Below are 25603 nucleotides of genomic sequence, written 5' to 3'. Positions count from 1 at the left end.
CCGATGAACAGCCGTGACGCCCTGGTCAGACAGGTATAGTCTGTCGGTAAACTGAAGAGCGAGCGAGCGAGTCCCCACTCTGCCAACCCAGCTACGTCACAAGGCGCTTCTACAGGCTGTTTCACAACGTAGTACCGGCCCTGCCGCGGCGCGCGATTTAAATCTGTGGCGACGTCGTACACAGATACGTCTCGGCTGCGTTTTTTTTAGACAAATGCATTAAGACCATAAGGAATACAAAAGACGATAGCTTCTTTCGAAATACAACAATAGAGCAAATAATATTAACATAAGAACGGAAGTCAGGATTCTACCACAAACATAGAACCGATTGCCTGTTCATGTGAATATGGTATATGTTCCTCTACTGCTATTCGTGAAACGAACCGCACATAATTCAATCAATCTGTAGAATTTAAGGCTTGTTCTTACTTTGTGTTTCTACTGAAAGGTAGAAGTTTTCTTTGAGGGACTGTATTGAAACTTAACAATTCTTGCAACATGAAGAGTGTTTAAAAAGTAAGCAGAAATTTATAATTTTGTGTGTTAGTCCGATTTGCACTACTTTTTTGTCACTGTCTTCGTGAACATGTCTCTAAAGTATGTGTACAATGTTATGCATATTGGCTATTTACTCTGTTGTCAGTTGTCAAAAAGATTACATGTGTTTTGGTAGCATCAACGATTATTTGTTTTGTATAAAAATAGAATAGAGAATCTGTATCAAATTTTGTTGTAGGAATGGAATAAAATGTATGAAATTTTTGGAAATGTTGATATTGCTTTTGGTGAACTTGTTATGAGTAAGCCAAGGGCATACAAGTGGTATAAACATTTCAAAGTGGGTCTTAAAGGGCAGCAGTTTTACAAGTATGGATGAGATTAAAAGTGTGCAGTTAGAAGACCTGTAAACTATCCCGAAGAAACAGTTCCTAAAGTGTTTCGGGAATTGGAAAAAGAACTGGCATAAGTGTGTAGTATGTAATAGGGAATATTTTGAAGAGTATAACATTGCTGTAGACTAACAAATAAAGTTCTTACCAAAAAATAAAAGTTAATATGTAAGCGCACCTCGTATGTCAAGCTGTCTGCTTGGAAGTCCAGAATCGGGGTATGTGTTTCGAAGGAAATTTCAGCAGTGTTTACAATAGCTATTGCGCACATGTTTTAAGCAATATGTCATAGAATCGGGTAAATAGTGACCGAGACAGAGATCTGGTGTTCCATCAGCATCAAAGGTTTTACGTGATTTTGAAACTGTCTATAACGTTGGGTTTCCTCACGAAATTATTAATTTCCTTCGTGGCGACTCCAGTAAACCATGCGGCTTATTTCCGCGTTTCTTCTTTATGCGTCCTATTGGGCGAGGCTGACGTTTGCCTAAATTGCAGCCATTTGGTTGGGAGTAGTAATATCAGCCAACAGTTCTTTTTGCGTCGCCTCTTTAACATACGCTGTACTAACATTAGAGACGATCGAACGCTCGTTACTCCGCAAATACCTCCTTTTCTTCGTATTCTGCACATTTTCTTACAATACTAGACGATTATCCATCACTTCCGGATATCGAAGTATATCAGTAAGTATACAAAGTTAACTCACACTGGCAACTAAAATCCCACGAACAGAAACGACGTATATCACTGCACGCCGATCTACACCGCTACAAAGGTAACGGGCAACAGATTTTGGGTGCCCCTGTAGTCCGGTGGCAGCGTTCTTCCGGGAAAGGCCACTTCCCCCACCAAAAGCGCTGCTCGCTCTTCAGTTTACAGACAGACTATAGTGCTGAATTTCTTCGTCAGACAATCCATCGAGGGAGCGTGTATAAACGACTCCACGCGAGGAATTTAAGGTACGGTGCGGTTCCACCCGGACAGGGAAGGTGTGGAGCAGAGAAGTACGCAGCAATTTTTGAGCCTGGAGGGCACTGTGTGTTTCTAACAACAGGGTGCCATTCCGTAATCTGGAACAAGACTTTACAGGACCCGCAATTGCGTCAACACCTTTCTGAATAATGAAAGGGTTGACCGTGGAAAAGTCGTGACCTTCGTCAGACCGAGAAACAACAAGGAACTGTGGCAACGATGGAAGAACCGTCTGTGGCTGAGACTCAGTGAACTTACGTTTGTGAGCAGACATAGTGGAAGGTGAGGAAACCATTGCGGAAGAATCCCCCATGATTACCGGCGTCTCCGATGGCGCGCTCCTCCCTTGTGGGGGCCCTCACTGAGGGCACACCCGCCTTAGGTGATTGTTCACACCTCAGGTCACACCTCCCGACAAACGGACGGAGGGACCAATCGGCACTTTCGGAAGGTATCAGCTCGGGTAATCACCCCTCCCTGGGCCTGGCCGTTACCAGGGGGTACGTACGTGTCCTACCTGTCTACCCGGGGCGGGGAATTACGCGTTACCCCGTCACCGGCTACGCATGGAAGTGCGTGGGTCGGCCTTCAGACACGCACAGGGAGGAAAAAAGAGAAAGGGAAAGGAAAGAAGAGGGGGTCTCAAACGCCGCAGCGGAGAAAAGGGCAAGGAGAAGAGGGAAGGAAAAGAGAAGGACAGAGGAAGGACGAGGACTTGCAAGTCTAGAAAGCAAGGAATTTGGAACAGTTTCGAGCGTCCGTCTCCGGACGTAGGCACAAACCATACTCCCAGAGGGGAGAAAGGGAAGGAAAGAGCCAGAGGTGAGGGGGGGGGGGGCGAAGATGGGGGACGGGGAGGGATGCGGAAAGGGAAGGGAAGGTATGCAGCCCGGAAAGGAAGGAGGGCCACATTAGCTCGGGGTCCCGTGCTCGCTACGCACGTGTCCACAAAAGAGTTGTGGACCCCCTGGGGGGGTAGAGCGACCGTGGCGGAAGCTGCCCTGACATAGAGCCAGTTGGCCACATGACTCCAGGACCTGCCCAACCCAACCGCCGATACACAATACGTTCCAGCAGCTTACAAAGAACGTTGGTGAGGGTGATGGGCCGATAGCTATCCACATCAAGCATGTTTTTACTGGGTTTGAGCACTGGAATGATGATGCTCTCCTGCCATTGCAATGGAAAGATGCCATCACACTAGATCCGGTTGAAGATGACAAGGAGATGTGACTTGTAGTCAGATGAGAGATGTTTAATCATCTGGCTGTGGATCTGATCAGGCCCAGGAGCTGTGTCGGGGATTATGCAAGGGCACTGAAGAGCTCCCACTCTGTAAATGGGGAGTTATAGGATTCACTGTGGCGTGTAGTGAATAAGAGAACGTTCCCTTCCAGTCACCATTTGAGAGTGTGACAGGCTGGAGGGTAATTCTCCGACGCAGAGGCTTGAGCAAAGACTCGGCAATTGCGATCGCGTCAGTAGGTAACACACTATTTATGGTCACACCGGGAACATCTAAAGACATTTGAACTTTGCCAAGACTTGGGAATGTGACGTATGGCACCCAATGATAGAGATGTATCTCTCCTAATGCTCCTGCTTCCGTCGTTTAATAAGTAATTGCTTCAGCGACTTCCGGTGACCACCAAGGGACGGCCTTACGCCAGGGGCACCCTAATGAGCGATGGATCGTGTTTTCTGCTGCAGAAACAATTGTTGTAGTCACCTGCTCAACCATCACACTGATGTTACCATGTGGGGGAGATTAAACGGTGACAGCAGAGGTGAAAGTTTCCGAGTCCGCCTTGTTTAAAGCCCATCTGGGCAGGCGTCCGTGGGCCTGACGCTGGGACAAAGACAGGAAGACAGGGAAGTGGTCACTATCACACATGTCGTCATGTGCTCTCCAGTGGATAGATGGGAGAAGACCTGAGCTGCAAACTGATAAATCAATGGCCGAGTAACTATCATGGGCCACACTGAAATGTGTGGCAGCCCCTGTATTTAAGAGGCAGAGGTCGAATTGAGGCAGTAAATTCTGGCATCTCTGCCTCCGCCAGTAAGCACGGTGTCACCCCACAAGGCGTTATGGGCATTAAAATCTCCCAAAAGTAGGAAAGGTTTAGGGAGTTGATTGATCACTGCAGCTAATACATTCAGGGGTATTGCACCATCTGCGGAAAGATATACATTGCAGACTGTTATATCCTGCGTCGTCCTTGTTCTGACAGCCACAGGTTCAAGAATGGTTTGTAGGGGCACAGTTTCACTACAGACTGAGTTTAGGACATAAACGCAAACTCCACCTGACACTCGATTATAGTCGGTACGGTTCCTGTAATATCCCTTATAGCCAACAGACGGCAGGGGTCTGCTTTGCCGAGAACCAGGTTACCTGGAGGGCAATGCAGATAGCGTGTGTAAAGCTTAACAGTTGCCATAGCTCAGCCAGGCTGTGGAAAAAAACTGCCGCAATTCCACTGGAGGTTGACATCATCGAGAGACTGGGGAGGCATGGAACATTCAATGAGGTAGTTTATGCCTCAGTCACCTGCTGCCACCGACTTATTGCCTGAGCAGTCTATATCCATTGTGTCTGAGGGACTGGCGAGATCTAGGCCCTCAGCGGATGCCAAAATCTCCACTCTATCCTCAGACACAGAGCTTGTAGGTAGCACTGGTGTGGGTGCTACCAGAACTTCCTTGGTCTTCTGGGTATTCTTTTTGGATTTCCCTCACTGTCCTTGGGTTTCCCTGGCTGGGAGGACTTCACTGATTCAGTCTCCGGGACTGAAGACGAGCGTGAAGCCCTACGACCAGCTGCTTTAGGGCTCTTCAGCCACTGGCGGGTGTCGTTTCCTCACTAGCAGAAACATGGGAAGGGAGTGACCCAAAGGACCCCTTCCTAGTGAGAGAAGCCAAAGAAAGCCTATCCTTCTCCAGTTTAGACGTGGGGACGGACGTCCCTGATGGTTGGGGGGGGGGGGGGGGGGGGTGTTGCTACCGAAGTAGGTGGCGCAGACGATGTCATATGCACAGGATGCAGGCGTTCAAATTTTCTCTTAGCATCAGTGTAGGTCAGTCAGTCCATGGTTTTGTACTCCCTGATTTTCCTTTTTCCTTTCTTTCCGGAGAATCCTGCAGTCTGGCGATCAAGGCGTTTGGTGCTCTCCGCAGTTGACACAGATGTGATGGGGGGTCCGCAATCTTGACGTGACGCTCTAAGTACAGCGGGAAGACATATGGCCGAACTTCCTGCACTTAAAGCACCGCATCGGGGGAGGGGTATAGGGTTTTACATCACAGCAGTACACAATCACCCTGACTTTCTTGGGCAATGTATCACCCTCAAAGGCCAGGATGAAGGCACCGGTGGCAACCTGATTATCCCTCGGACCCCGGTGGACAAAATGTACACCTCGCCACTCTAAATTGGCGCGCAGCTCATCATCAGACTGTAAAAGAAGGTCCCTGTCAAATATGATACCCTGGACCATATTTAAGCTCTTATGGGGCCCCAATCTGGGCTGCTGTTGCGTGAGATGTATTTCAATCTTTGGAAAGAGATGGCTTTAGTTTGGATGCTTAGGGGAGCTACAGACACGAGTAGCATAATTGACTAGCTGTTGTTGGCACCTGATCCACAATGGAGGGACCCCAGCCTCCATGAGTAAGCTGATCACAGGGCTAGTTCAAAAGGCTCTTGTTGCGAGTCAACCCTGCAGTGGTTTATCGATCCAGTATCCACAATGCTGAGGTCAGTGCCGAACCACATGCCAGCCTTCCATAATCAAGAAAGGGTTGTATCAGGGCTTTGTAATGCTGCAGAAGGATAGTGTGATCTGTGCCCCAGCTGCTGTTACCCAGGCAGTGAAGTGTATTAAAGTGCAGATAGCACTTTTGCTTAAGTTGGTGAAGCTGGGGAATCCACATCAACCGAGCATTGAAGACCAGTCCTCAAAAGCAATAAGTCTCCTTCACATCTACTCTACATCTACATATACATCCATACTCCACAAGCCACCTGACGGTGTGTAGCGGAGGGTACCTTGAGGACCTCTATCAGTTCTCCCTTCTATTCCAGTCTCATATTGTTCGTGGAAAGAAGGACTGTCGGTATGCCTCTGTGTGGGCTCTAATCTCTCTGATTTTATCCTCATGGTCTCTTCGCGATATATACATAGGAGGGAGCAATATACTGCTTGACTCCTCTGTGAAGGTATGTTCTCGAAACTTCAACAAAAGCCTGTACCGAGCTACTGAGCGTCTCTCCTGCAGAGTCTTCCACTGGAGTTTATCTATCATCTCCGTAACACTTTCGCGATTACTAAATGATCCTGTAACGAAGTGCGCTGCTCTCCGTTGGATCTTCTCTATCTCTTCTATCAACCCTATCTGGTACGGATCCCACACTGCTGACCAGTATTCAAGCAGTGGGCAAACAAGCGTACTGTAACCTAATTTCTTTGTTTTCGGATTGCATTTCCTTAGGATTCTTCCAATGAATCTCAGTCTGGCATCTGCTTTACCGATGATCAACTTTATATGATGATTCCATTTTAAATCACTCCTAATTCGTACTCCCAGATAATTTATGGAATTAACTGCTTCCAGTTGCTGACCTGCTATATTGGAGCTAAATGATAAGGGATCTTTCTTTCTATGTATTCACAGCACATTACACTTGTCTACATTGAGATTCAATTGCCATTCCCTGCACCATGCTCAATTCACTGCAGATCCTCCTGCATTTCAGTACAATTTTCCATTGTTACAACCTCTTGATATACCACAGCATCATCCGCAAAAAGCCTCAGTGAACTTCCGATGTCATCCACAAGGTCATTTATGTATATTGTGAATAGCAACGGTCCTACGACACTCCCCTGCGGCACACCTGAAATCACTCTTACTTCGGAAGACTTCTCTCCATTGAGAATGACATGCTGCGTTCTGTTATCTAGGAACTCTTCAATCCAATCACACAATTGGTCTGATAGTCCATATGCTCTTACTTTGTTCATTAAACGACTGTGGGGAACTGTATCGAACGCCTTGCGGAAGTCAAGAAACACGGCATCTACCTGGGAACCCGTGTCTATGGCCCTCTGAGTCTCGTGGATGAATAGTGCGAGCTGGGTTTCACACAATCGTCTTTTTTGAAACCCATGCTGATTCCTACAGAATAGATTTCTAGTCTCCAGAAAAGTCGTTATACTCGAACATAATACGTGCTCCAAAATTCTACAACTGATCGACATTAGAGATATAGGTCTATAGTTCTGCACATCTGTTCGATGTCCCTTCTTGAAAACGGGGATGACCTGTGCCCTTTTCCAATCCTTTGGAACACTACACTCTTCTAGAGACCTATGGTACACCGCTGCAAGAAGGGGGGCAAGTTGCTCTGCGTACTCTGTGTAAAATCGAACTGGTATCCCATCAGGTCCAGCGGCCTTTCCTCTTATGAGGGATTTTAATTGTTTCTCTATCCCTCTGTTGTCTATTTCGATATCTACCATTTTGTCATCTGTGCGACAATCTAGAGAAGGAACTACAGTGCAGTCTTCCTCTGTGAAACAGCTTTGGAAAAAGACATTTAGTATTTCAGCCCTTAGTCTGTCATCCTCTGTTTCAGTACCATTTTGGTCACAGAGTGTCTGGACATTTTGTTTAGATCCACCTACCGCTTTGACATAAGACCAAAATTTCTTACGATTTTCTGCCAAGTCAGTACATAGAACTTTACTTTCGAATTCATTGAACGCCTCTCGCATAGCCCTCCTCACACTACATTTTGCTTTGCGTAATTTTTATTTGTCTGCAAGGCTTTGGCTATGTTTATTTGGTTATTAAAGTACAGTTATGGTTGTGGGTGAAAGGCACAACATCGACAGAAGTGCACGATGCGAGTCTTGGCAGCTGAAAGCCGAAAGCCATGGACAAGCCCCCATGCCCGTGCCTTTCATATGGTGCCTTGCAGTTCACATTCAGTGACATCCCCACTAGAGGAGCAGTAGCAGAGGTAAAAGTCTTCAGCATACAAGGAGCGTGATACTAAGGACCCCACAGCTGCTGCTAGACCATTGATGGCTGGTACATAGGGGGGGACACACTGTACAACGCCCTATGGGACCCCATTCTCTTGGATATGGCGAGAACTGTGGTTGGCATCAACTTCAACATGGAAAATATGATGAGACAAGATGTTCAGTAGTGGAACAGTCTTGGCAAAAACCACCCTGCGACGCAGCCAGTAGACCCAGAGACTCAAGGAGCTACTAGCTCACCACTCTTTCAAGGCACATACAGAGAACAACGGTGAGATGAATTGGGTAATAACTGTCCAAATCTAGAAGGTGCTTACCCAATTCCAGTACTGGGACCATGATACTTTCTTGGCACTGCTATGGGAACTCACCCTCGCTCCAGATGTGATTAAGAATGGCAAGGATATGATACTTACAATCCACCAATAGGTGTTTGAACATTTAGTTATGGATGCAGTCTGGCCCTGAGGCAATGTCAGGGGAGTGGGCTAGAACAATGACAAATTCCAACTTGCTGAATGAAGCATTATAGGATTCCAGATGGCGTGTAGTAAAAGATAACTACTTTCACTCCACCTACTGTTTTAGGACACGGAAGGCAGATCAATAATTCTCAGATGCAGAAGCTTGAGCATAACGCAGAGCAAAATGTTTGGTGACAGCATCTGGGTCAGTGCAGACAGTCCCATTGAATGTAATACATCTACATCTACATTTATACTCCGCAAGCCACCCAACGGTGTGTATGTGCCACTGTCATTACCTCCCTTTCCTGTTCCAGTCGCGTATGGTTCGCGGGAAGAACATGTTCTAAAATTCTACAACAGATCGACATCAGAGATATAGGTTTATAGTTTTGCGCATCTGCTCGACGACCCTTCTTGAAGACTGGGACTGCCTGTGCTCTTTTCCAATCATTTGGCACCTTCCGTTCCTCTAGAGACTTGCGGTACATGGCTGTTAGAAGGGGGGCAAGTTCTTTCACGTACTCTATGTAGAATCGAATTGGTATCCCGTCAGGTCCAGTGGACCTTCCTCTGTTGAGTGATTTCAGTTGCTTTTCTATTCCTTGGACACTTATTTCGATGTCAGCCATTTTTTCGTTTGTGCAAGGATTTAGAGAAGGAACTGCAGTGCAGTCTTCCTCTGTGAAACAGCTTTGGAAAAAGGTGTTTGGTATTTCAGCTTTACGAGTGTCATCCTCTGTTTCAATGCCATCATCATCCCGGAGTGTCTGGATATGCTTTTTCGAGCCACTTACTGATTTAACGTAAGACCAGAACTTCCTAGGATTTTCTGTCAAGTCGGTACATAGAATTTTACTTTTGAATTCACTGAATGCTTCACACATAGCCCTCCTTACGCTAACTTTGACATCATTTAGCTTCTGTTTGTCTGAGAGGTTTTGGCTGCGTTTAAACTTTGCAGTGAAGCTATCTTTGCTTTCGCAGTAGTTTCCTTACTTTGTTGTTGAACCACGGTGGGTTTTTCCCATCCCTCACAGTTTTACTCGGCACGTACCTGTCTAAAACGCATTTTACGATTGCCTTGAACTTTTTCCATAAACGCTCAACATTGTCAGTGTCGGAACAGAAATTTTTATTTTGATCTGTTAGGTAGTCTGAAATCTGCCTTCTATTACTCTTGCTAAACAGATAAACCTTCCTCCCTTTTTTAATATTCGTATTTACTTCCATATTCAGGGATGCTGCAACGGCCTTATGACCATTGATTCCCTGTTCTGCGCTTACAGAGTCGAAAAGTTCTGGTCTGTTTGTTATCAGTAGGTCCACGATCTTATCTCCATGATTTGGTTCTCTGTTTAATTGCTCAAGGTAATTTTCGGATAGTGCACTCAGTATAATGTCACTCGATGCTCTGTCCCTACACCTGTCCTAAACATCTGAGTGTCCCAGTCTATATCTGGTAAATTAAAATCTCCACATAAGACTATAACATGCTGAGGAAATTTATGTGATATGTATTCCAGATTTTCTCTCAGTTGTTCTGCCACTAATGTTGCTGAGTCGGGAGGTCGGTAAAATGAGCCAATTATTAACCTAGCTCAGTTGTTGAGTGTAACCTCCACCCATAATAATTCACAGGAACTATCCACTTATACTTCACTACAGGATAAACTACTACTAACAGCGACAAACACGCCACCTCCGGTTGCATGCAATCTATCCTTTCTAAACACCGTCTCTGCCTTTGTAAAAATTTCAGTAGAATTTATCTCTGGCTTCAGCCAGCTTTCCGTACCTATAACGATTTCAGCTTCGGTGCATTCTATCAGCGCTTGAAGTTCCGGTACTTTACCAATGCAGCTTCGACAGTTTACAGTTACAATACCGACCGCTGCTTGGTCCCTGCATGTCCTGACTTTTCCCTGCACCCTTTGAGGCTGTTGCCCTTTCTGTACTTGCCCGAGGCCATCTAACCTAAAAAACTGCCCAGTCCACGCCACACAACCCCGGATCTATCAGACTGAGGGGCAACCTCTGGAACAGGACAAGCAGCCATGTCCGGCCGAACATCAGTATCAGCCGGAGACAGAGCCTGAAACCGATTTGTCAGACAAACTGGAGAGGCCTTCCGTTCAGCCCTCTGGAATGTCTCTCCCCCCCTGCCACACCTCGAAACGCCCTCCCACTCTACCATGGGTGAGGGGTCGGGCTCAATGTGGGCAGTATCCTGAGCAGCCACAGCCGTAGTCCGATCGGGGGATGCGTGGGACGAGCTGGCCGTCCCCGACAAACCCCCATCCAGACCTTCACAGTGATGCCCATTGGCAACAGGTACACCTGCAGGGTCTGCTATACAAAGAGACATCTGACCTTTGGCAAAACCTGCGAAGGAGAGGTACCTGGTCCGATGGTTGAACCGTACTATTCCCAGCAGTCTCGTTTCTGTTGTTTTATTAGATGGCAGACCTGGGCACAGAGGTGCTCCATCGATGGATGCTGCTTATGACGTTTTAGAGCTTGCCTACGATCTCTAATGGCCTTTGTGATTTCTGATTTCTGATGACCACCATAAGGGACTGTCTTCCGTTGGAGTGGTTGCTAAATCAGCTGCCAAAAGAATGGCTGTAGTTGTATTCTGGACTGCCCCACTGGTATCTCCATGTCATGGGGAGCCAAGGGGGACAGCAGAGGCGAAAGCACCCCAGTTAACACTGTTGAGTCTGTCTGAGCAGGTGTCCAGGAGAGTAACGCTGATGCAGGGACAGGAATATTGGTTGGTTGGTTTAAAAGGGGGGGGAAGGGAACAAGCTACGAGGTCATCGGGCCCTTGTTTCAAAGGAAACAATGCCACAAGGGTGAGAACGAGAGAATGTGACTTCTAACACAAAACATAATGAAAGGAAAAACCACAACAATGACTGAAGGGCAACATATACGTAAATGGACAGAAGGGGACAAGAAACACACAAAGACACAAGAAACAGGTAGAAGAGGTTAAAACAAGAAAACAGGTTACCATGGCTGGCTGACCATGAGGATAAAAAGGAAAAGCCAGCCACTCTGCAACACATTAAAAACCTCCACCCGGAAAGCACTAGGGTGGAGGACACACAGAGACAAAGGGCATGTGCTAAATCTTAGAGCAAATGATAAAAGTCACCCTCACGAATAAAATGTAAAACTAAAGATGCTGTTGAGGCATTGTCGCCCAACACTGAAGGTAGGGTGCTGGGAAAGTTAAAAGTCCGCTGCAGAGCAGCAAAAAGTGGGCAGTCCAGCAAGAGATGGATGACCATCATTTTTGAGCCACAGCGACACCAAGGTGGGACCTTTTGATGGAGGAGGTACCCATGCGTCAGCCACATATGGCCAATGCGGAACTGACAGAGATCCACAGAGCCCCTGTGAGAGGCATGCCCTGAGGTCTTCCACACATTCATAGTTTCCTTAATGGCATGCAGCTCGTGCGTACTGAGGTTATGCCATTCTGTCTCCCAAAACTGCCAAACCTTGCGGTGTAATACTGAATGCACATCAGTTTCAAAGAAGCCTATCTCCGTAAGTGGTTTCTGCGTAGTCCATTTGGCCAGTCTGTCAGCAAGTTCATTTCCTGGGATTCCGACATGACCAGGGGTCCAGACGAACACCACTGGATGACTGGACTGTTCCAGAGCATAGATGGACTCCTGGATAGGTGCTACCAAAGGATGACGAGGGTAGCACTGGTTGATAGTGTTCAGGTTGCTCGAGGAGTCAGTACATAAAAGAAAAGACTCCCAAGAGCATGAACGGAGATACTGAAGTGCACGAGAAATGGTCACAAGCTCTGTACGGAATACAATGCAGCCATCAGGTAAGGAATACTGTTCAATATGCCCACCGTGAATGTAGGCAAAGCCTACATGACCATCAGCCATTGAGCCATTGGTGTAAACCACTTCAGAGTCTCGGAACACTTCAAGAATCGAGAGGAAGTGACAGCAGAGAGCTGCAGGGTTAAAGGAGTCCTTAGGGCCAAGTGAAAGGTCGAGGCGAAGCCGAGGCCTAGGTGTGCACCATGGAGGTGTTTGTGAATGAACTGGAAGTATAGGTGGTAAATGCAAGGACTCCAGTTTGGAGAGAAGGGATCGCACACTAACTGCAGTTGTAAGCCCTGACTATTGACTGTCGGTGAGGGAGATGAACCACTGTGGGTGGGAAAAGGAGACGGTAATTCGAATGAGCACGAGAACTACAAATGAGTGCAACGTAATTGGAGAGCAATTCCACACGCCTAACTTGCAATGGAGGGACTCCGGCCTCCACCAGAATGCTGGTCACCGGACTTGTCCTAAAAGCTCCCGTTGCTAGGCGAATGCCACAGTAGTGCACTGGGTCGAGTAAATGCAACACTGAGGGTGTATGAGGTGGTCAGAGCCACAGGATATAGGCGCTCATATTTTCTCTTAGCCTCAGTGTAGGTCAAACGGTCTAGAGTGTCGTATTTCATGCTTTTCCTCACTTCCTGTAAAATCCTGCAGTCTGGCGAGCAAGGTGAATGATGCTCTCTGCATTTGACAGAGATGGGAGGCGGGGCACATGGATTATTGGGATGTGATGGATGTCCACAATCTCGACATGTGATGCTGGATGTACAGCGGGAAGACACATGGCCGAACTTCCAGCACTTAAAGCACCGCGTCGGGGGAGGGATATATGGGTTGAAATCACAGAGGTAGACCATCACCTTGATCTTCTTGGGTAAGGTGTCACTCTCGAAGGCCAAGATGAAGGCACTGGTGGCCACCTGATTATCCCTCGGACCCCGATTGATGCGCCGCACCAAATGAACACCTCGCCGTTCTAAACAGGCGCGCAGCTCATCGTCAGACTGAAAACGAAGGTCCTATGGAAGATAATACCTTGGACCATATTTAAGCTCTCCTATGGTGTGTTGGTAACAGAAACATCCCCAACTTGTTACAAGTGAGTAAAGTCTGTGACTGGGCACAGGATGCTGTTTTTATCAAGACTGACTCAGATCGCATTTTGGACAAGCCCTCCAAGTCCTCAAACTCATCCTCTAAATGCTCTACAAAAAAACTGTGGCTTCATCGAAACAAAGGAGTCCCCATCTGTTCTCCTACATATGAGGTTCCGGGGTGAATAAAGTTTGCTGCCATCCTTAGTCTGGCGTTCCTCCCATGGTGTGGCTAGGGAGGGGAATGATTAAGGGTAGTACTTTCTTGCATTGTACTGAGACTTTGAACGCTCAGAGACTGCTGGTGTTTGATCACCAGCAAGTGACTATGTGATACGCTTCATTGTGCATCATCTGCTCTGATGTCACAAGGCCAACTGGCAGGATGGCCACTGCTGGGAGTCCTGATGCCCCAGGGTGACAGGCATCTACTCCTTGGCATATGTGGGGAGTTAAAGGCGTAGGCATCAGCAGAGTGATCCCTGTATTGTCAGGGGGCTACAATCAACAGGGTACATGGCAGTTACACCACAATGTACTGGCTACCATGCCGGATATCAGGTACAAAGAAGTCCATGGTCATCGTCGGTGCAAAAAGCGACACTGCATAGTGCATGGTGGAAAATACACCCAGGAAGGCATGTTTGCCCAAGAGATGGAGAATGAGCTGGACTGCAGTGCAACAATGAGAGAGTGGGCTATAGATCTCAAGGCATGATGGACACTATGCACATGTAAGGCAAACCCCCCCCCAAAGCACTGAGTGTATTAGAGCAGAATACATACGGAGAATGGTGGTGGCGGCGGACATACTGAACGGCCTGAGAGAGAGAGCAAAAAGCTCGGCCGTAAAGCTGGAACACTGGTCGAGGAGCCGGTATTTAAAGGTGACGTCCCCGACGACAAAGGCACAGCCGACACCATTGTCAGTTTTGGCGAGTCGCGCACGAAGTTCGACAAACCGTGAGCAATACATTGCATCCGGAGTACCCTCCTTCGGGAGCGAGCTGAGGTCAAGATGAATGTGAACCGGAGCCTGGAGCCAAGGTGGTGTCGGGCTCTCACACTCTCTGAAGGTGGTAGGGAGGGCAAAATCCAACTGTCGAAGCAGGCGACGAAAGTGGACTTCAGGGGGCAGCAGGGCAGACACATACAACCCATACTGACGGTCGAGAAAATCGTCGAAGGAGGACTGATAAGAGGGGTGGTCGGGCATTGACAACAGCCGGCAGGCATACCGACAAAGCAGTACGTCGTGCTGGTACGTCAATGGTAATTCGGCAGCTTCAGCATAAAGAATCTCGACGGGACTAGCGTAGAATGCTCCGGTCGCAAGACGTAACCCCCGATGATGGATGGAGTTGAGACGGCGTAAGAGGGATGGCCAAGCAGACAAGTAGATGAGGCTCCCATAATCCAGCTTTGATCGGACTATGGACCGATATAAGTGAAGCAGGACAGTGCGATCCGCTCCCCAAGATGAACCACTAAGAACACGGAGGACATTAAGGGAATGTGTACAACAGGCAGCCAAATAAGAGACACGCGGAGACCAACAAAGTTTCCTGTCCAGTGTGAGCCCTAGAAACTTCATTGTCTCCACGAATGGGAGAACAACAGGACCGAGATGTAAGGATGGTGGAAGGAATGCTTTATATCGCCAAAAGTTGATGCAAACCGTCTTCTCTTCAGAGAACTGGAAGCCAATAGCCACACTTCATGCGTATAGGCTGTCAAAGACAACGCTGAAGGAAGCGCTCCAGGAGGAATGTTCTCTGGGCACTGCAGTAGATCGCGAAGTCATCGACGAAAAGAGAGCCTGAGATGTTAGGTGGAATGCAATCCATAATTGGATTGATCACTATGGCAAAAAGGGCTACGCTCAAAATGGAGCCCTGAGGCACTCCATTCTCCTGGAGGAAGGCGTCGGACAATACGAAACCCACACATACCCTAAACATTCGATCTGTTAAAAATGAATCAATAAAAAGGGGCAGGCAACCACGTACGCCCCACCTGTGCATAGTGCGGAGGATACCTCCTCTCCAACAGGTATCGTAAGTCTTCTCCAAATCGAAGAACACAGCTACCATTTGGCGCTTTCGCAAAAAGTTGTTCATGATGAACGTCGACAAGGTCACAAGGTGGTCAACAGCGGAGCGGCGTTGACGAAAGCCGCATTGAACATTGGTAAGTAGCCGTTGAGATTCAAGAATCCAAACCAACCGAGTGTTAACCATGCACTCCATCACCTTACAGACACAGCCTGTAAGAAAAATGGGGCGGTAACTAGAAGGAAAGTGTCTATCCTTCCCGGGTTTGGGTATGGGAACAACGACGGCCTCACGCCAACACATGGGGACCCTACCTTCAGTCCAGACGCGATTATAGGTACCAAGAAGAAAGCATTTGCCTGCTGGAGAAAGGTGTGTCAGCATCTAAACGTGAATGGTATCTGGCCCCGGAGCAGAGGACCGGGACAGTGCATGGTAAAGGGGGCATTATAATCTTCCAGATTCAGCGAGTGGAAGGAAGGTCGCCGAGCCTCTTCTGCCTCTTTTCTGGGAAGGAAGGCAGGGTGGTAATGGGCGGAGCTTGAAACCTCCGCGAAAAAGCGGCCCAAGGCATTGGATACATCCATAGGGTCCACAAGTACCCCATTACATGAAGTCAGGCCAGGTATCGAGGAGTGGGCCTTAATGCCCGACAGCCAGTGCAGGCCACCACAGACGACAGAAGAGGGAGTGAAACTGTTAAACGAGCTTGTGAAAGAGGCCCAACAAGCTTTTTTGGTGTCTCTGATGACTCGATGACATTGCGCTCGGAGTCGTTCGTAATCAATGCAATTCGCCAGCGTAGGATGGTGGCGAAAGGTGCGTAAAGCACGTCGTCAAGCACGGATAGCGTCTCGCATCTCTGCAAGCCTCATTCCACCAGGGGACTGAAACCCGATGTGAAGAAGAGGTAGTAGAGGAATGGAACGTTCGGCAGCATTGATGATAACAGCCGTGAGGAAGTCGACCTGACTGTCACAGCTGAGAAAATCCTGGTCCGGAAAGGTCGCCAGTCAGCTTTCGGTATGTTCCAGCTTGAGGGACGTGGGGATGGGATGTGGTGCAGGAGACGAACGACACAGGGGAAATGGTCACTTGAATAGGTGTCAGAAAGGACATACCACTTGAAACGATGGGCAAGAGTGGTAGAACAGATCGAGAGGTCCAAGTGGGAGTAGGTATGAGTAGAGTCCGAGAGGAAAGTCGGGGCGCCAGTATTGAGGCAGACAAGATTGAGATGGTTGAAAACATCCACCAAGAGGGAGCGTCTCTGACAGGATGCAGGAGAACCCCAAAGGGGATGATGGGCATTGAAGTCGCCAAACAATAAAAACGGCGGAGGAAGCCGAGCAATCAGGTGCATCATGTCAGCCCAACTAACTGCGGATGACGATGGAGTGTAGACAGTACAAACAGAAAAAGTAAAGGAAGAAAGAGTAATACGGACAGCTATTGTTTGGAGTGGGGTGGTCAATGGGATGGGAAGGTAACAGACATCGTCCCGAACGAGCAACATGACCCCATCATGAGCTGGAATACCGTCCACAGGGGTTAGGTCAGATCGCTCGGAGGTATAGTGGGTAAAAGCAATACGGTCAGTTGGACGTAACTTCGTTTCCTGGAGACCTATGACGAGCGGACAGTGCAGGCGGAGGAGCAGTTGTAACTCATCCCGATTAGATCGAATACCTCTTATGTTCCAATGTAACAGAGCCATCGCGAATCAGAGAAAGGGGGAACAAAATAAATGAAGAGCTGGTCACCTCGACGGCCGTGGAGGGCCAGGTTTCGAGGAAACATCGCTACAACCGTCGGGAGGCGGATCCTGTTCCATCGAGTCGTCGCTAGCTGCGGCCACATTCCTGGGTTGCGCAGGAGGGGCAGCATCGTCTGCCGACGACAGGCCAGCTGAGCTCCTGGCAGCAGAGCATCCCGGCAAAACTGAGGACAGCCGGGAGCAGCGACTGTCAGATGGAGCATCAGATGAAACGCGCCGGGGTGGAGAGGGGGATAAATACTTCTTCTTTGAGGCCTTCTTGAAAGACCGATGAGTCACAGGGATGGTGGACTGTGGGGGCTGGACCCGAAGAAAGTCCTCACACTCGGGGTCCTTTTTTGAATGCCGGACCTCGGAAGCCAGGGTCCATAACGTTACCCCGATGGATGCCTGAGAAGGGGATCGCTTCTCAGGCGGCGGCGGCGGAGGAGGAGGAGGAGGAGGAGGAGGAGGAGGAGGAGGAAGGGTGGCCCCTGGGGCAGAGGGGGCAGGGGCTGCGAGGGAGGATGATTTGGAAGGGAGGGATTTGGGAGGTGGAGGCATAGACCCCGGATGGGGTGAGGAGGTGGAGGGGGGACAGAATAGAAGTGAGGATACTGCGGAAGGAGTGGACACGACCGAAGCAAATGACGTTGTCAACATCACGGGATGGAGGCAGTCATATTTCTTCCTAGCCTCTGAATAAGACGGACGGTCCAAGGTTTTCAATTCTTGTATCTTCTTCTCCTTCTGATATGCGGGGCAGTCGAAAGATCTAGGCGAGGGGAGGCCAGGACAATTGACGCACCGAGGTGGTGGGGTGCATGTATGTCCCTCACGAAGAGGACGTCCACAATCGCCACAAAGGGGCTCAGCTTCACACAATGACGACATGTGCCCGAAGTGCAAACATCGAAATCATTGCATAGGAGGAGGGACGTAAGGTCGCATGTCGCACCGGTAGCACATCACCTTTACCTTCTCCGGGAGAACATCCCCCTAGAAGGCGAGGATAAAGGCCCCAGTGTCGACGCAACGATCTTTGGCGCTGCGCTGGACTCGCTGGATGAAACGCACGCCATGGTGCTCCAGGTAGGCCCTGAGCTCCTCATCAGATTGCAGCAGGAGGTCTTGATGGAAAATAATCCCCTGCGTCCTATTGAGCGCCAGATGTGGGACAATGGACACTGGGATGTCCCCTAGTCTGTCACGTGCCTGGAGCGCCACCTACTGTGGAGTGGAGGTGGTCTTTATGAGAATGGACCCCGAATGCATTTTACTAAGAGCCTCGATTTCTCCGAAGATATCCTCGATATGCTGTACACAGAACATGGGCTTGGAGGTGGCGAATGTCCCCCCCCCCCCCCCCCCCCCCCCCGCCATTGGTTCGAGAACAGATTAAATAGCGGGGGAAGTATTTCACCCTGGGGAGTCCTGATGCCCCAGGTAGATGGGCATCTACTCCTTGGCTGACGTGGGGACGGTGCAGCTCAGGTATTGGCAGTACAATCCCTGTGTTGTCAGGGGGCTACAACCTAGAGGGTACATGACGACCCCACCACAACGGGCTGGCTACCGTGCTGGATTTTGGGTGCCATGGAAAGTCCATCATGATCGTAGGTGCAGATGGCGACGCACTATGGGCGTAACTTGTGCAACCCATCAGGTGTTTAGGCCCAAACTGACGAACAGTGGGTGCAGTTATGACGACGTTACGATGGTGAGTGCCTAGGTCTTAGTGCACTGAGGGCCGGTGATACACCACGTAAGGTGTCCTTTCCCAAAAGGCTCGTACTTCTGTAGAATTTTGAAAAATGGAGGTCAAACACCAATGGGGACCATCACATTGAAGGCCAAAATGGTTGAAACTCCTCTTAGTCGCCTCTTATGACAGGCAGGAACACCTTGGGCCTATTCTTACCCCGGACCCGCAAGGGGAATCAGGCGGGATCTGGTGGCATGAGGGCCACGAAAATGTCCTTCTTGTTGGAGAGCTTTTTCTTGTCTTTCCTCTACTTAGAGGATTTCGTTGATTGCAAGGGCTTCTCTGAATCTATTTCACGTAAAGATGAAGACCACAAAGTGCTGTGACCAGCAGCCTGTGGCTCCTTCAGCCACTGACTACTGTCTAGTTGCAGACTGGTAAAAACCTTGAAAGTAAGTGTCCTCAGGGACCCCTTCATGGTTAGAGAACAAGCCAGAGGAAGGTGGTTTGTGTCTGGCTGGAAGGAGGGTACTAATGTCCCTGGTGGGTGGAAAGCCATCGACCCCAAAGTTGGTGTGAATGAACCAGCAAGAGGTGAGCTCCCAACCATCAGGTGGGCAGGCATGGTTGACCGACTCTGAGGCGGCCACTATAGAAGTTGTAACAGGCAGGAGTACCATTGCCAAAGGCGGCAACAGCGACATAGCTGTAACATATGCGACTGTTATACACGCTGGGTGCAACTGCTCATACTTCCTCCAGGTGTCTTGATAATTTAGTTTGTCCAGAGTCTAATATTCTTGAATTTTCTTCTCTATATGTAAAACAGTGCAATCTGGTAAGCAGGGAGAATGGTGCTTTCCATAGCTGACACAGATGGAGGGAGGGGCACAAGGAGCATTCACATGCAATGGTCATACACAACCTCTACAGATGGGGCTAGCATTGCAATGCAAAGACATGCACAAATTTCAAGCACTTGAAGCATCACATGGAGGTGGTGGTGGGGACTGGTTCAGGAGGGGGGGGGGGGGGACAAGGGAGCTTGGGAACATACAGTTCCATATCGCATCAGTATATCATCAGCTTGACCTTTTCAGGCAATGAATCACCTTCGAAGGCCAGGATGAAGGCAACAGTAGGAACCCTATTAACCCTTGGTCCTCTGTGAACACAGTGGACAAACTGCACACCCCGTCACTCCAAGTTGGCACATAGCTCATCATCAGATTGTTGAAGCAGGTGTCAGTGGGAAATGAGGCCCTGAACCATATTTAGACTATTATGGGGAGTGACAGACACCAATATGTCCCTAGCTTATTATAGACGAGCAGTGCCCAACTGGGAAGGGGATGCTGTTTTTATCAAAATTGGCTCACTTTTCCTTTTAGAGATAGCTGCCACTTCCCCAAACTTGTCTTCTATGTTCCCCATAAAGAATAAGCGCTATGTGGTTCAAATGGCTCTGAGCACTATGGGACTTAACATCTGAGGTCATCAATCCCCTAGAACGTAGAACTACTTAAACCTAACTAACCTAAGGACATCACACACATCCGTGCCCAAGGCAGGATTCGAACCTGCGACCGTAGTGGTTGCGCGGTTTCAGACTGAAGTGCCTAGAACCACTCGGCCACTCCGGCTGGCTAAGGTCTATGTGGCCAAGAGCAAATACTCATCAGACCAAATATTGGGGGGGGGGGGTTATTTCTCTGCTTGCCGCTGAACCCTACATTCCTCCCATGGTATAGGCAGGGAAGGTAACTTTTTAGAACCGGACATCTCTGCATTAAAAGAGGACTTTCCTTTCACAGAGACTGTTGGGGCAGTATAGCCACCAGTGGGAGATAACTTCATCTGCTTCATTTGCATTTCATATGCAATGGTCCCACCCCCTCCAAACGGGGCCTCCCCCCATGGGTGCTACTCAGCCTTAGTAACGGCTAGCTGGCCAGTAATCCATTGCTTGGAGACCCTGTGCCCCCACAATAGGTACATACTCCCTGGCATATATGGGGGAGCTTTCACCTCAGGCGCCAACAGTGTAATCCCTGCATGGTACGCAGGTACGAGGGAGGTTTGAAAAGTTCTCGCAACAAAATAGAAAAAAAGTACTTACATCACTGAAACTTTTTTTCGTTTTTCAATGTAGTCTCCTAGTAGATTAATGCACTTGGTCCAACGATGTTCCAGTGTCTTGACCCCATCTGAAAAACGAGTTTCCTCCAGGCCTGCAAAATAGTTGTCAACTCCAGCTATCAATTCTTTGTCTGAAGTAAATCTTCACCACTAAGAAAAATTTTCAGGTTTGGGAAGAGATGGAAGTCTGACGGAGCCATATTAGGTGAATAAGGTGAGGGTGGCAACACTTCATTCCTTAGTTTGTGTAATTTTGCCTGGCGATCGCATGCATTTTTTGATCCAGCGTCAAGAGTTGCGGCAGATAATTTTTTCATTTCTAATTCTTCAGTTAAAATGTGATATACCCTTTCAGATGACAACTAGCAAGCATGAGCAATTTCATGCACTTTCAATTGGCGATCCTCCATCACCATTTTGTTCATCATTTGCAATTATTTCTGGAGTAGAGACATCTGGGCTGACCATGTGTGGATCATCATCTAAGCTCTCCCGACCAAATTTAAATTCACTTGTCCACTTGGCAACAGTTGCATATGAAGGAGCAGAGTCCCCCAGTGTATTATGGAAATCAGCATGAATGTTCCTTGCTATCATACCTTTCTTTATGAAGTACTTAATCACTGCTCAAATCTCAATTTTTGCCATCTTCGCAAATCGCTACATGGGAATAACAACAGAGCCACATCACCGCCACCGCTCTCTTCCAAGAGCACTGATGTGGCATGTGTTTACAGGCAACAGTCCAATGAATATCACGAGAACAACTAGTCGCGCTAGCGCTGACCTCTCGTGGTGATTCCGAGAACTTTTCAAACCACACCCTCGTACATGTTAGAACACTCCATCTTTTTGAATTTTGTATTTGCTAAAACATTCAACAACTTTAAGAGCTTAAATCATTACATATGTTCAGACAATGAAGAATACAAACAGAAAGATCAGCAGCTATCGCAACCAACAACAAAGGAAGAAAATAAATAAAACTGGAAATAAAATTGGTAGCACTTGATGAGTATGAAACATGTTAAACCCATGTAAATTGAAAAAAAAAAAAATGAAAAAAAATCTTCTGAAAGAAAATTAAATGGGAATTGCCAAAGACTTATTAGAAACCTCTCATGTATGTCACACAACTTTTTTAATAATTTACAATATGCATGTGACTTGAACTGTACAGGTAAAGAAGTAAGCTAACATCTGCATTAGAGGTCTGGCACAGTACATTCTTTGACTTGTTGTAGATCTTCCCTCTTTCTTATCAATGTAAACACTGGCCTAGTCCCCTGTTTCTGCTTAAAACACACACTGTGATATAAGAAATAAACAGTCAATGGTAAGTTACAGGCACCAATCTTTCCCAATAGTAAGTTCAGACAACTTACATTTAGCATGTGCAAAAGTGGTACACATTGGTAGGCTCACAAAAATTGATTATTATATTAAAATGCACTAATTTTTGTGGAAATTATGACACCAATTCATGGCACAAATTAGGTGCATGACAGTGCACAAATTATTAGAATTACACAACGATATATGATCTCCAATGTTGAGGGCCCAGTGTGGTGTGAAGTAATCACAGAGCCTCTAGAGGTCACACCAAATATAGAAGACATTGACAATCTTAAGACACTTGCATATGGTTTGTATGCGAGCCCTCAAACCATCAACAGTGGCTGCTGGGGGACTGTGATGAACATGTTACCAATAAACCATATCCCACCCATGTTTGTTGGTTGGTATAACAAGTGAATATGCACGCCATAACAGCAATGGTGCACGAGGTGTGCCTGCAAATTACCTGCTACATGTGGAAGGACATCGCCCTGCAGAAATGCATATGGAATTTGCTGAAGGGGGCACACTATTTTGAATTATAAAACCTGCATATTGCTGTGGTTATTATACAGATTGCTCTCAATATGTAAGACTCAAAATCATATGTTGTATCCAATCTCAACACCAAGCAATAACACTTTGTTTTCATCTGCTATGCCACTCAACAATGCAGGCTACAAGACTGCAGTCACCATTATAGCAACAGACTGTCGTCACTACCACAGGTTAAAGCAGGGCTTGTCCAAAACACATTTTGCCACTTAAGCATGACATAAAAGATGTTCATTCACCAAATGAAGCATCTGTAGTTTCTGAACAATGGAATCTCATGCCCTGGGAAGAATGCCTCCAGTCTAATCTACAGAAGATGATGTCGCACCGCCAACAAAGACACATCTATGGTAGTTACAATATTTCAGTGGATGGTTCATTACAGGCATATAAAAAAGCAAACCATCATCCTATGTTTTGGTCAAATTTCAGGGTCAAATGCACATACTGTGCCTTTTGATTTCAATGGACCATACTGAACCTTGCTTTCATTCTTTCACTTTGTTTAGCAGTTCTTTGCAGACTAAGCCTGGTATAGCAATGGTCTTTCTGGCCACAAAAGAGAGAGAACAGTTGGGGCCCACATTTATAAATGTCATCTCTCTGCAATCTAAATTACTTATTATTGGTGCATAGTTCCATCCATCTCTCAAGTTTGGATTCACTTGGGCCATTCATTCTGTATGTTCCAATCTTCTTCAAACATTGGTTTCTAAAAGTTTATGGTGCACTCTTAATCTGTCAGTAGTTAAGATGAATAAGCAGTTAGTGGAATAATGGCACATTTCTTATTTTGAATAGAAAAAGATGATTCCATGTAACAGGCTTTTGTAAATACCCATTCATGTCTGCAATAAGAAGATTCCATGTAACAGGCTTTTGTGAATACCTGTTCACATCTGCAGGATTCGGTCGTGACACATTTGTTTAATTTCTTTGTAGAGAAGTAGTTCTGTGTCATACAATAGCGGTACTGCAAACTTTATTAACACATATACACTTATAATGAAATGGAAGCCTGTCACTGTTAATAAATCTTGAAACTTACTAACCTCACCAACCTCACAACCCACTAGTTTTACTTCTGGAAACATACAAATTCTGATCCCTATCACTGATAACCTCTACCATCTGAAGCAAACAAGTAACATTAAAAATGTGGTTCCCATGCTAATTTGGTTGAATTTTTTTTATCATGTGCTTTTATGTATGAGGGAATACAATATAATTCAGGTGATCCATATAGACAATTTAAAATGATATGACAACATTATATGAATACATACCAGTCTCAATTTTTGCCAATATGGATTTTGAGCATTTAAGAAATGCTTCTTCAACATTTTCTCCTGTTCTGGCACTTGTTTCAAGAAACATCAGCTCTGAAACATTTCAAAGCCATTTTATTTTATTTGCAAAGCAGAAAATTTCTGACTTTTTGCTTTAACAAGTAATAATAATAATAAAACATTATCACTGGCATGATAACTACTGAAAACTATTGAACTTCATTAACAACTAGAATCACAGTTGTACTGAAACGGGGGTGGGGGTTGGCAAACTGGGCAATTGCCCAGGCTGCAGGTTTTTTTAGGGGGCAGCAATATTTGGACAAAATTGTTTGAAAACCATGGACATCATACAAGTTCCTATACTTTAAATCTCCCACTCACATGGGTAAATTAACTGACACACATTAACAGTGCTGATTGGTTTCCATGCCATGTGCATATTCCTAAAATTTAAATATTCCACTTACCAGGGTATATTAGTTGACATACACATGCAGAAGGGTGTTACATAGTGTCATTTATTCTCGATATTAGTAGCAAAGGTAGGAAATAGTTTGATATAGTTATGTTAATTAGTTCTTAAAATAACTTATGAGTGAATGTCCTCATATGTTTCATTTTTGATTGATAATTATGTTAAACTGTGTTTAAATGGAGTTAAGGTACATCCACACCAGTGTTGTTTTGTTAACTTCATCTGAACGGAACATCAGTCTGAGATACTGCCATAGTTGACGTCAACAATGAAGAAGCTGAGTAATCCTCAGTTGGGTCCCGAACGGCGGCTGGTCAACAGCTCATTGTTGGCACATTCATTGTTTTCCAGTAAGTAGATTTTTTGTTATTGTTGGTCTGTGAGACCGTGTTCCGAAAATGTGCATTCTCTTCCCAGTCTGACAGATCGGGTGTTCCTAAAAGTGACAAGTTTTTGCCAGTCTCTCTGACTGCGTGTTCCCAAAGGTGTCATGTATTTGTTGGTCTTTTTGACCAGTGTTCCCCTCTTCCAAGAGTTTTGTTGTCTTTGTTGCAACATTTCATCAATTTGATTGGAAGAGACTCATGGGTTCAGCAGTAGAGGGTAGGAGGAGTTGGGGCAGACCAAGGAGAAGGTACCTGGGTTTGGTTAAGAATGATTTTGAAGTAATAGGTCTAACATCAGAAGAGGCACCAATGTTAGCACTGAATAGGGGATCATGGATGAATTTTATAAGGGGGGCTGTGCTCCAGACTGAACGCTGAAAGGCATAATCAGTCTTAAATGATGATGATGATTGGAAGTTTTGCTTCTAACTACGGTTAATATTTTTGTATTCATAGCGAGACAAAAAACTGTAACAACTCCCATTTTAAGTTTTAAATTTAAGTATTCCGTTATTCACACACGTAATCCAATTTACTATGGAAACTTGTTACAGC

The 25603-nt window shown here is 46.7% G+C and overlaps 1 protein-coding gene across 1 annotated transcript in view; it reads right to left on the bottom strand.

Moving 5' to 3' along the window:
- LOC126471459 (ras-related protein Rab-4B) overlaps positions 1–25603 on the bottom strand; it is a 115869-nt gene that overhangs the window by 10994 nt on the left and 79272 nt on the right. The window contains exon 5 of the mRNA XM_050099651.1: positions 24182–24277. Within this exon, the coding sequence (XP_049955608.1) occupies positions 24182–24277 (96 nt within the window). The remainder of the gene's footprint in view (positions 1–24181; positions 24278–25603) is intronic.

This window comes from Schistocerca serialis, chromosome 3, assembly GCF_023864345.2.
Source record: "Schistocerca serialis cubense isolate TAMUIC-IGC-003099 chromosome 3, iqSchSeri2.2, whole genome shotgun sequence".
Classification (NCBI taxonomy): domain Eukaryota; kingdom Metazoa; phylum Arthropoda; class Insecta; order Orthoptera; family Acrididae; genus Schistocerca; species Schistocerca serialis.
Note: the sequence above shows the minus strand (reverse complement) of the source record. Positions and strands in the feature narration are given on the sequence as shown.